This window comes from Podarcis vaucheri (assembly GCF_965113315.1).
Source record: "Podarcis vaucheri genome assembly, chromosome: 7".
NCBI lineage: Eukaryota > Metazoa > Chordata > Lepidosauria > Squamata > Lacertidae > Podarcis > Podarcis vaucheri.
This window is the reverse complement of record NC_138765.1, coordinates 4,375,693-4,388,088: the sequence shown is the minus strand read 5'-3', so window position 1 is coordinate 4,388,088 and position 12,396 is coordinate 4,375,693. Positions and strand designations below refer to the sequence as shown.

At 51.3% G+C, this 12,396-nt stretch overlaps 1 protein-coding gene across 6 annotated transcripts in view; it reads left to right on the top strand.

Moving 5' to 3' along the window:
* Nucleotides 1-8,917, top strand: part of PAK4 (p21 (RAC1) activated kinase 4) — an 88,859-nt gene extending 79,942 nt beyond the window's left edge. For all 6 annotated transcript variants that reach the window (XM_082231050.1, XM_082231046.1, XM_082231049.1 and 3 more), the window contains 3 exons: nucleotides 1,639-1,764; nucleotides 2,199-2,333; nucleotides 4,698-8,917. In XM_082231050.1, the coding sequence (XP_082087176.1) occupies nucleotides 1,639-1,764; nucleotides 2,199-2,333; nucleotides 4,698-4,853 (417 nt within the window). In that variant the 3' untranslated portion in view covers nucleotides 4,854-8,917. The remainder of the gene's footprint in view (nucleotides 1-1,638; nucleotides 1,765-2,198; nucleotides 2,334-4,697) is intronic.
* The last annotated feature ends 3,479 nt before the right edge of the window (nucleotides 8,918-12,396 follow it).

The following is a 12,396-nucleotide window of genomic DNA, read 5'->3' as shown; positions in this document are numbered from 1 at the left end:
GTCAGGTAGTTGTTTATTTCCTTGACATCTGACGGAAGGGTGTTCCACAGGGCGGGTGCCACCACCGAGAAGGCTCTCTGCCTGGTTCCCTGTGACCTCACTTCTCACCATATTCAGACTTGTGAGAAGGCAGAATTTTTTATAGCACCCTCTGGATTCTCAGTTGCTTCCTCTGTCTTCTCTCTCCTGGAAGTCCCAAAGCAATTACGTTCAATAACGGTTTGAAATTTCTGCCAATATTTTTTTTAAAAAATTGTATTGTACTTGCGGGACGTGGGTGGCGCTGTGGGTTAAACCACAGAGCCTAGGACTTGCCGATCAGAAGGTCGGTGGTTCGAATTCCTGCGACGGGGTGAGCTCCCATTGCTCGGTCCCTGCTCCTGCCAACCTAGCAGTTCGAAAGCACATCAAAGTGCAAGTAGATAAATAGGTACCACTCTGGTGGGAAGGTAAACGGCGTTTCTGTGCGCTGCTCTGGTTCGCCAGAAGCGGCTTAGTCATGCCGGCCACATGACCCGGAAGCTGTACGCCGGCTCTCTCAGCCAGTAAAGCGAGATGAGCGCCACAACCCCAGAGTTGTCCACTACTGGACCTAATGGTCAGGGGTCCCTTTACCTTTACCTTTTATTGTACCTGTACACACAGCAAATTTTCATGGGCTCCTGCACTGTTGTGAAGAAATCCAATTCTCTTTAACCCACGGGTTCCACACGTCTCTGAACCAGAGTGTTTCTAGGGTTGAGCAATGAAGTGCCCCAAAACAGTTTCAGGATGACAGCATGCTTGGGTCTAGATCAGTGGTTCCCAAAGTAGGTGGTACCCTCCGGGGTGAGGAAGTGGGATTCCCTGGTGGGGTGCTAAGAGGCAAGGGGTCAGCATGGGGGCGTTGAAAAGCTGCTATCCTAGGATCAACCAAGCTCATCCATTTTGTTGAATTAATCAAACAAAATAGATTTAATTGGGTTTTGAATAAATGCGCAATTACTGTTTCGATTTTTACTGTGTTACTATCTTCCTTAGTGGGTCGTGCAAACGTCTCTTCTGAATAATGCTTTTTATAGGGTAAGGGAGGAGGAACCTGGGTTGAGTTTATGGCTGGGGAAAACCAACCAGTTGGGCAGGGTATAAACAATAAATAATCATTATTATAACCAATAATAATGGGCTGTGGACCCAAAAAGTTTGGGAACCACTGGCTTAGGAGTGGGGCATGTTAGGCCCTTGAACTGGGGTTTAGACTAAGTATGGAATTGAGCCCCACATTAATGGGGTGGGGGAACCAGGGGAATCGCTCAATGGCAGAACGCAAACTTGGCACACGGAATAAAAGTCCTTGGTTCACTCGTTGCCATCTCCAGCTTCAAAGGACATCTGGTAGCCAGGATCGGCCGCTTGCCGCTTGTCAAAATAGAGAGAACTGGGCTAGGCTGACCAGAGGGGTGATGCATCGCGATAAGGCAAAGCCATATATTTGTGGGAGTTTGTCCGCCTCTCGTCGCTTCTTTTAAAAAAAGGAATATTGCTGATCTGCACTGCGAAGGCTGGAAAGATGCTTCCCGCAGCAGACCTCGTGAGCAAACTCACCCTGAGCCTGCTCCAGCCACTGACATGCTTCTTTCGCTTGGCTCTCCCTTCCAGGTCAAACTCTCCGACTTCGGGTTCTGTGCGCAAGTGAACAAGGAGGTTCCGCGGCGCAAGTCCCTGGTTGGCACCCCTTACTGGATGGCGCCGGAACTCATCTCCCGGTTGCCCTACGGGCCGGAGGTAAGAGGGCTTCAACTTCCTAAACCTCCGGCTTTGCCTAAACAGAAATGTTTTCAGCAGATGCCGAAAGAATGCAGTGAAGGCGCTTGCTTGATATCAAGAGGCAGGGAGTTCCAGAGGGTATGCACCGCCACATTCCACTGATCAAAGCAGTCAAATGGTCATTTACGTGGTTTTGATGAAGTTGTCATTTTCTCTAATCAGCAGATATATATATATATATCTTTTGCCTCCGTCCTCCATCCTGAGCTTTCAGGGAGAGGGAAGCTGTAAAATCCAAATGGAACGGAAAGACTTGCTAGTCCAGTAGGGCCCCCATTTTGCAAACCAGTTACAAAACCGTCCAGGCTGGGGAGGGTGAGGCGGAGGCACCTTTTGCTCTTGTTCCCCTTTCTCAATTCCCCCCTCCCCCCTCCCCCCTCCTTCTGTTTCAGGTGGACATCTGGTCCCTCGGCGTGATGGTGATAGAAATGGTGGATGGGGAGCCCCCTTATTTCAACGAGCCCCCTTTGAAGGCCATGAAGATGATTCGGGACAACCTGCCCCCCAAACTCAAAAACGTGCACAAGGTAAGGGACTCCTTTTCCTTCCCTCTCACTTTTCCTCGCTTGACTTCCCCGCCTTAGAAGGATCAAATTCAGGGCCGAAATTTGATGTTGGGCCTCTAAGGATGGGGATCACAGGGTCTGGGTCAGGTCATGCAATGAGAAGCAGTGCTCAGCCATTTGGGTTAGAGAGCCAGTGTGGTGGTGATGATGATGATGATGATGATGATGGGGTTATAGAGCCAGTGTGGTGGTGGTGGTGATGATGGTGATGATTATACCCCGCCCTCCCCGGCCGGAGCTGGGCTCACAGCGGCAAACATCATAAAACTAACACAGCATACAAAGAACATAAGAACATAAAAACAGGCAATCAATTACTTAAAATATATCTTAAAATTAGTTCAGAGGAAGTTAAAATCTGGACAGATGGCCGTCCATGGGTAAAATTGAGAGTGGTTAATATTCTCTAGGGCCAACTGTTACCACTGGTCTTATAAAGGACCTGTGAGCAGACTAGGAGGCCTCTTTAATGCTTGTTCTTATACAGAAAGAAAAGAATCGGACTGAACCCCGACCAAAGACCTGGCAGAACAGCTTCGTCTTGCAGGCCCTGCACAAAAATGTCAAATCCTGCAGTGCTCTGATCTCTTGTGAGAGAGCGTTCCACCAGGCCGGGGCCACGGCTGAAAAGGCCCTGGCTCTGGTCGAGGCCAGTCTAATCTCCCTGGGGCCTGGGATCTTCAGGGTGTTATTATTTGCAGACCTTAAGGTCCTCCGTGGGGCATACCAGGAGAGGCGGTCCCGTAGGTATGAGGGTCCTAGGCTGTTTGGGCTTTAAAGGTTAAAACCAGCACCTTAAACCTGATCCTGTACTCCACCGGGAGCCAGTGCAGCTGGTATAGCACTGGATGAGTGCGCTCCTGTGGCAAGGACCCCATGAGGAGTCTCGCCACAGAATTCTGTACCCGCTGGAGTTTCTGGGTCAATTTCAAGGGCAGCCCCACGTAGTTACAATAATCAAGCCTGGAGGTGACTGTCGCGTGGATCACAGTGGCCAGGTCAGGGCGAGAGAGATAAGGCACCAACTTCTTCGCTTGGTGGAGATGAAAAAATGTCATCTTTGTTGTAGCTGTAACCTGCGCCTCCATAGAAAGGGAGGCATCAAAGATTACACCCAAACTCTTGACGAAGGTGCTGACACTAATTGCACCCCACAAGGGATGAAGAAGAAGAAGAAGAAGAGTTTGGATTTGATATCCCGCCTTTCACTCCCCTTCAGGAGTCTCAAAGCGGCTAACAATCTCCTTTCCCTTCCTCCCCCACAACAAACACTCTGTGAGGTGAGTGGGGCTGAGAGACTTCAAGAAGTGTGACTGGCCCAAGGTCACCCAGCAGCTGCACGTGGAGGAGCGGAGACGCGAACCCGGTTACCCAGATTACGTGACTACCGCTCTTAACCACTACACCACACTGGGAGTGGTTAGAGAGCTGGGCTAGGACCTGGGAGAGACCAGCGTTCGAATCGCCACTCGGCGAGGATGACGCTCACTGGGTGACCTTCAGCCAGTCACTGCCTCATTCAGCCTAACCTAACTCACAGGGTTGTTGCGGGGATTAAATAAGGACCTGAAGGAGCGTCTCCACCTCCATCGTTCTGCCCGGACACTGAGGTCCAGCACCGAGGGCCTTCTGGCGGCTCCCTCCCTGTGAGAAGCCAAGTTACAGGGAACCAGGCAGAGGGCCTTCTTGGTGGTGGCACCCGCCCTGTGGAACGCCCTCCCACCAGATGTCAAACAGATAAACAACTATCAGACTGAAGGCAGCCCTGTTTAGGGAAACTTTTAATGTTTAATAGGTTAATGTATTTTAGTGTTATGTTGGAAGCCGCCCAGAGTGGCTAGGGAAACCCAACCAGATGGGTGGGGTATAAATAATAATATATTATTATTATTATTATTATTATTATTATTATTATTATTATTATTAGGCTTGTATAGAGGCTTAACTTTACAGGTGCATAGAAAATAAGCCATATTCTTAGAGGAAAAGCATGCCTCCATTGAAGCATATACAGCGGTACCTCAGGTTAAGTACTGAATTCGTTCCGGAGGTCCGTACTTAACCTGAAACTGTTCTTAACCTGAAGCAGCTAATGGGGCCTCCTGCTGCTGCCGTGCCGCCGGAGCACAATTTCTGTTCTCGACCTGAAGCAAAGTTCTTAACCTGAAGCACTATTTCCTGAAGTGCGTGTAACCTGAAGCGTATGTAACCTGAGGTACCACTGCAATTCCGACTGCAGGTGCTCCCCCTTCCTGTTTCTGCCCTTCTTACCCTTCTGCCCCAAATGCGTCTCATGCCCCTCCTTTCCCCCTCCTTTCTCCGCAGGTCTCTCCCTCCCTGAAGGGCTTCCTTGACCGCCTGCTGGTCAGGGACCCAGCTCAGCGAGCCACCGCCAACGAACTCTTGAAGCACCCCTTCCTGGGGAAAGCCGGCCCCCCCTCCTGCATCGTGCCCCTGATGAGGCAGAACCGGATGAGATGAAAGAGGCGGCAGAAACTGGACCATCTTACCAAAGAGAGAGAGAGAGAAGACACCTCCGTCGTCCCTGGCAAACCCCCCACCCCACCCCAACGGCAGCTGGAACCCCTCCAGGGACAACGGGCGCACCCCGTGGCATCTCCCTGCTGAAAGAGGGGGCTTCTCTTCCTCCCTCTGGGCAGCGTGGTCAGGGAGACGTGTCACCTCCTCGTTCCACCCTCAGGCCAACCCTCCCTTGAGGGACTCCTCTACGTCCGCCACTGATGCTGGAGACACAAGTCCCACGAACAAGTCCCACCTCCGGCGAGGAGGACGCCCTCTCTGCGCCACACTTCTGTACTACTGAGCTCAGAGCAGGGTTTAGCGCCCTGGAGGGGGGGGGGTTGTTTTTTTTAACAAAAGACTGTAACAATTCCCGATTGCTGTTTAGCCGTTCATATCACACAAGTCTGGGGCAGCGGCGATTTGGGTGGGTAGGGGAGAGCTCGAAACACAACCCCTCTCCAGTCCGTGGTTTGCGAGACCCCTCTCTCGTTCTTCTTGGTAACACGTCTTTCCTCCCAGATAGCGAAGGACAGAGGTGGCGGGGCCATTGGCAAGGAGTGTCCCAGAGAGGGGGGGCAGGGAAGCCCCTCTCCCCACAGTCCGGTCAGATTTCTGGGGACTTCCGTTGAGCCAAGGTTGTCTCTCCCCTCTCCCTGCCCCCCAAGAGCCAAACCTGCCTCGGATTTTCAAACTGGGGAGAAACACTGCGTCTCTTGGTATTGGAGAGGAAGGGAAGGAAGCGAGGTGGGTTATCTCAGGGGCTCCCATCTCAGGCAAACGAGACTCTCAGCTCTGCAAAGCAGCCCTTTTTTTTTTTTTTTAGAAAACCTCCCTCCGTAATTTCCTCCGTGCTCTTAACTGCCAGTTAAAGAGTTTCAGGCCCTCTTCCCAAATCGAGACGGCCGCTTCCACCTACCCAGCCCGGTTCTCTCGTTTTTAAAACGGTCCCTCTTCACAGGGGTTGTGCCCTTCCTGAGCTCCTTCCCCAACCCACGTTTCCTGTGCTCAGGCAGGAACTGCAGTCATCACTGGGGATCCAGACCCGGGAAGGCTGCTTTTAATCGCAAGCCTGCCTCTTCGTCCCTGGTCTCTGCACCTCTTGTCGCCGCTTGGCCAGGATGGAGCTGCCCTGGCCCCTCTCTCCTCCTCGTCTTTTCTTTCCCCTTTGCTCTTTCTCCCCGCCTGACGTTGCCGCGCTGAGCTTGCTTCCTGCCTTCGATAGTGGCAGCTGTTGCCCCTCCGCTTGCTCTTGAGCTTTGTACTCCCCACCCCAGGCAAAATTGCGACTAGCAAGTTTCTTCGGCCTGGAGGGCAGGCTGGATTTTTGGAAGTCCCCCGTTGTGGGCTTTGTTCTGCTCTTGGCCTAGGGTGTGCCAAGAACAGGCCTTGTTCTGGTTTTATTTTTTGTCCTGTCTCGCAGCGGGGAGGCTTCCTCTGGACTTCTCCTTTGTGGCTGGTGACGCTCAGCTTGGAGGGACACTTTGTCTGCCGCTCGCAATGTCACAAGTGTGACGTGGGGCTCCTGGGGTCAGGCGGCCGCACGCCTCTTGGTGTTGCTCACCAGACCTGGAAACCTGCAAACCTTGAGCATAGCCTAGGAAGCAGTGTTCGGCAGGACGAAAAGGGAGCAGGAGAGGGCAAATGAGCTTCCTGGGCGTTTCTCCGTGAGACTGAACCCGTCCGTGGTTGTGATGCTCTGTCGCTTTGCTCCCCTCCGGCTGAACAAGCAGTGGGATACCAGCAACAGGGCCTCTCCTGTCATTGCACCCCACCCCAGCTTATTGCTAGGCTGGGGGGGGGGCGAGGAGATAGGGAGATCACTGCTCCTACGTTCCTAGTCTTTAAAATAGAGGCCAGTACGAGCTTACAAAGTGGCACATCCCTAAGCTCTTGCATTGTTGGCTTTTTTTGGGGGGGGGGGTCCACCTTGCCAGTTGTTGGGAAGCAGCAGCAAAAGCCAGAGACCACCCCCTTTGCTCCCGACAGGTCCCTGTGTGCCGTCTTGTGGCATGGGCAAGGCAGGAATGACAGCGGCTTGAGAGATGAAGGCCTCCGGGTTTGCTAGCCCCGGGTTGGATCGGAAGCTCAGGTCCGTCCTTCCCTCTGGGTTGGAGAGGGATTGAGCCCCCCGTGGCAGGAGAGTGGGGAAGGGTCATTCGCAGCGCTTTCTGGAAAGGAGGCTTGCTCGGGGGCCCAGGAGAAACCGGGAGTCCCCTGGTGTGAGGGGAGGGGAGCAGGCAGAGGTCCCTCCCCTTTGTAAAGTAGGCGCAGCTGCCTTGAGGAACAGAGCTGGCCTCCAGAGGTCTCCACCCCCCTCCTTGCCACACAAGGCACCCCCTCCTTGCATGCTTGTACATACAGAATGGGCTTTTCTGCATGCAGGGTTACAGGGGAAGCGTTTTGCGGGGTTTTCTTCTGCAAGAGTTTGGGAGGCTTTCTTGCGTCCTGGTTTTAGGTTCTTACGGGTATAGGTTATGCATCCCATTTGCCGTGGAAATGCTTTTTGGGGGCGGGAAGGAAGCACCCCGCTTTCTGACGCCCCTCCTAGGGCTCAAAGGGCAAATATTTCTCACGTGCCCCTCCACGAAACCAGGATCTGCCTGTTGCTGCTTTTGCCGCTCTCCTGGCAAATTTGCCGTCAGTTGCAACCACTCTAAGGGGCGGAAAACCCAGGTGATTGGTTTTTAGGATCCTGTGAGTTCCGCTCCTCATCTCCATTGGCATTAGCCAGGTGCAAACTGGCATATTTTAGGAGGGATTTGCAGGTGAGAAAGAGCCAGCCTTGGTCCACACAGGGCAGAATTCCTGCAAGGGTCCAGGATTGAGCCCCTCTCTGCCGACGCTGTTGGCCTGCAATGCAGATACTCTGCAAAACATCCTCTTCCCCTGTTTGCTTCCTGCTTCTGGTGCTTTTCTTCTCAAAACTGGACAGTGTTTCATCTCTTCCAATCTCTAGAGGAACCCTTGCTTGCTACCGAGCTCACCTGGACCTTCTTTCCTAGCGCACCTGGCGTTTGCCTGCAGGCAAAGGCTTCACCCAGCGCTGCATTTGTGGATACGCTCTGTTCTGCAATAAAGCCCAGGGGCTTTCCTCGAAGGCTTTCTTGGCTTTGAGCCTCAGTAAAGGCTAGTCTTCGAGGGCCTAGCAATCACTCGAGCTGCTTCCTGCAGCCAGGACCCAACTCTCCAGCCCTTGTGACTTGGCATCACCACTCCAACCCCTTTCTGAGAAGCTGGGTTGTCCCACCTCCGGGAACAATTCTTTTTGTAACTCTATATACTGCAGCTTTAAATCTGAGCCAGCCCACGGACTGTTCATCTCCTGGTAGCTTGCTGACAAATGGAAGGAGGTGGCAGCCCTAGAATCTCTGGCTCCTGAGGGCTCACTTCCCCTCTTCTCACAGCCGTCTGCTGCCTCCACTCTAGGAACTGGTTTCCCCCATGCACACAGGGGGAAAGGAAACTATTTTTTTATGGCACTAACACACAGATGCACAAACACTACACTTTCCCTGCAGGGGGAAAGACTTCAAATCTCATCCTTTCAAGGCGGAGGGCGATAAACTCTCAGCCTTCCCAAATCCCACATAACACTATATCTTTCCCCCAGTTTCCTGAGATGCAGGACTGGAATTTTAACCACAGGCCCTGGCAGAGAAGCCTCGCCCTGTCCCACAGAACTGGCCTCAGAGCCACTCCCTCATTCCCCCCCCCCATATCCTGCCTCCTTGTAGCTTGAAGATTTTTATATGACTGGAGGTTTGGTAATGGGGGTCTTGCTCCCCTCCCCGTGAGAATGACTACTGATTCATTTCTGTGGGTTTTTGTTACTTTTTTAAAAAGAGAAGTTATTTATATTGCATTTTTTTAAAAAACACACAACAGTATTTTGCGTTGGGATGATTCCCTCCCCCCCCCATCCCCTTTGGATCTGTTGTTTCAGACAGACTGCTGTGACAAATTCTAGTAAGACGTTCTCGCCATGAGTTGTATTGTATAAAGAACCTGGATTCTTCATGTGATGAGATTTGGCTGTGGGTTTCTTTGGTTTGGTTGTTGTCCCCCCCCTTCCTCCCCCCTTTTCAAATGTGGTGTTTGAATTTTGGGTGAAAAGTTTTAAATAGTCAAAATTCTAGTTTTACAATTACAGAGGTGTGCTCCTTCCTTTGTTTTTAACTCTCTCGGGTCTTTCTTGGGAGGTTCTGTCTTCTGGGTTGGCGGGGGTGCGCATTAAGAGCGAAGCCGTCCGGCGATTTGGATCACGAAACCCACCTCTTCCTGACAGATGCAAGAGGACAGAATTTTAGAATCAGAAGGGAGCCCCTTCTGGAGGGTCAGCTAATTCAGCCCCCTGCACTGCAAGGATCCCAGCTGAGCGACTTGGTACTGAAAACGTGCTTTCGTCCTCCTGATCAAAATGCTCGGGGGGGGGAGACCCTTATGAAGAAGAATGAAGGAAGCATTATAAAAAGGAAATGTTGCAATTGATGACTTCAGCTACAGGCTGGCCGGCTATATATCTTCCAGCCATGATAAAGTGGTAAAATTTCTAGATACCCTAAATGACTGTTCCCGAGTACAAGGAGCTGACCAGAGGGACGGTGGTTCTGGAGTCGTGCGGCACCCATCTGCTGCGAGATGTTACTGAGCTGCTTGACAACAATGGCCATAGTTTTATTAAATTAAACGGCCAGTTGCCAAGAAGATCCAGTACAGGCAACCAGAATGATCGAGTGGGTGGAGAAATCCCCCCTACGAGCATCTGGGTTATTTTTAGTTTAGGGGAAAGGTAAGAGCTGATCTGATAGGAGTGTGCAGTGGTACCTCTGGTTGCGAATGGGATCTGTTCCGGAGGCCTGTTCGCAATATGAAAAGAGTGCAACCTGCAGCGGCGCATCTGCGCACATGTGGGTTGCGATTTGCCGCTTCTGCGCATGCGCGTGACGTCATTTTGTGCGTCTGTGCATACGCGAGTGGCAAAACCCAGATGTAACCCTTTCCGGTACTTCCGGGTTGCCGCGGGACGTATCCCGGAAGAACGTAACATGAAGCGGACGTAACATGAGGTATGACTGTCTAAAATGATGCATGGCATGAAGAAAGTAGGTAGAGAAGAAAAGTTTGGATTTGATATCCTGCTTTATCCCTACCCTAAGGAGTCTCAAAGCGGCTAACAATCTCCTTTTCCCTTCCTCCCCCACAACAAACACTCTGTGAGGTGAGTGGGGCTGAGAGACTTCAGAGAAGTGTGACTGGCCCAAGGTCACCCAGCAGCTGCATGTGGAGGAGCAGGGAATTGAACCCGGTTCACCAGACTACGAATCTACTGCTCTTAACCACTACACCACACTGGCTTCCTTTCCCTCCTCCTAACAATGGAACTCGTGGGCCTCCAATGAAGCTGAATATTGGGAGGATGCAGGGCAGATAAAGTCCTCTTCCACACAGCGCAGTTAAGCTGCGGAACTCCCTCCCACAGGAGGCAGTGGTGGACACCAACTTGGAAGGCTTGAAAGAGGATTAGATGAATTTGTGGAGGATATTGCTATCAGTGGCTGCTTCTAGCCTTGATGGCTGTGTTCTGCCTCCACTGGGGGAAGCAGGATGTCTCTGAATACCATTTTCTGGAAGCCTTGGGAGGAGAGAGGGATCTCGTTCTCTGGCCCTGCTTGTGAGCTCCCCTTTTGGGAATCTGGCTGGCCACTCTGAGAACAGGATGCTGGCTTGATCTGGCAGGCTCTTACATCCTTGTAAAAGACACCGTATTTTGAACCCTCTCGTTGCCTTCACGTGGGGCAGTAAGCTGGTCTGAAATAATAATAATAATAATAAAATTTATTTATATCCCACCCTCCCCAGCCGAAGCCGGGCTCAGGGCGGCTAACAACAATCAAATAATCCAACATTCTAAAAACATTTCATTATAAAAATTAATGAAAATCAAATTGATGGCAACCATTAAGCAAAATTCTGTGCAGATTGCCAAAGGAGGGGGTCAGGCTGCGCCCTGACCAAAGGCCTGGTGGAACAGTTCTGTCTTGCAGGCCCTGCGGCAAGATGTCAGGTCCCGCAGGGCCCTAGTCTCTTGTGACAGAGCGTTCCACCAGATTGGAGCCACAGCCGAAAAAGCCCTGGCTCTAGTTGAGGCCAGTCTAACTTCTCTGTGGCCTGGGACCTTCAAGATGTTTTTATTTGCAGACCATAAGTTCCTCTGTGGGACATACCAGGAGAGGCAGCCCCATAGGTACGAGGGTCCTAGGCTGTGTAAGGCTTTAAAGGTTAAAACCAGCACCTTAAACCTGATCCTGTACTCCACCGGGAGCCAGTGCAGCTGGTATAGCACTGGGTGAATGTGATCTCGCAGCGAAGACCCCATAAGGAGAGTCTCGTCGCGGCATTCTGCACCCGCTGGAGTTTCTGCGTCAGTCTCAAGGGCAGCCTCTATGATGTGTTACTTTCGATGTGAAAAGCTGTTTCCATGGTTTAGCATCCCAATGTGTTTCCCTGGCCTCTGCACCCGAATTGATGCAACCATGAGACGCTCCTACTTGTGCAGCCACAAAATGTTCCTGGTATTGGTGGGCATTTGCCACCAGCGATGGATTCAGGGCAACCATTTTGTCCTCCGTATGAGATCAGTTTTGCGGGCACCAGGTGCTGTAAATGCGGACCAGTAACTTCCCCGCTGGGAGCGGTTGCTTTCAGTATGGCTAAGAAGAGATCTCTCCTCTCTGGGGTATAAATTAATGAGTTGGATGAGCTAGCAGTGCACTCACCTTCAGAGCACACACACACACACACACACACACTTCCCAGTTGGGTTTTGAAACAAAACAAGTTGCACCAAACGACTATAAAGCCCTTTTTCTGGCAACGCTTGGAATTCCCCCTCCTTCCCTCAAGCCGCTTTTAATAGCCTGCAGCCGTTGCATCAAGAAACCCCAAAGCTCAGTGAAAAGATTCTAAATTAGTTTAAAGCATCTGGGCAGGTGAATGGGAGAGAAGCACTATTAATACTAAATACACAGTGGTGAATTTTATTTTATTTTATTTTTAAAGAGATAGTCCATTGCTTCGAAGGGCACCTGCAATGATTCTTGCAAAGTTCTTGTCTATAATGACAATGGATGCTGGTTGCTGGGTCCATTCAGAAAGGCAGGCTATATACTGAGAGCTGCGCTGGAAATAATAATAATAATAATAATAATAATAATAATAATAATTTATTATTTATACCCTGCCCATCTGGCTGAGTTTCCCCAGCCACTCTGGGCGGCTCCCAATCAAGTGTTAAAAACAGTACAGCGTTAAATATTAAAAACTTCCCTGAACAGGGCTGCCTTAAGATGTCTTCTGAATGTCAGGTAGTTGTTTTATCTCTTTGAGATCTGCTGGGAGGGCGTTCCACAGGGCAGGCGCCACCACCAAGAAGGCCCTCTGTCTGGTTCCCTGTAGCCTCACTTCTCACAATGAGGGAACCGCCAGAAGGCCCTCGGAGCTG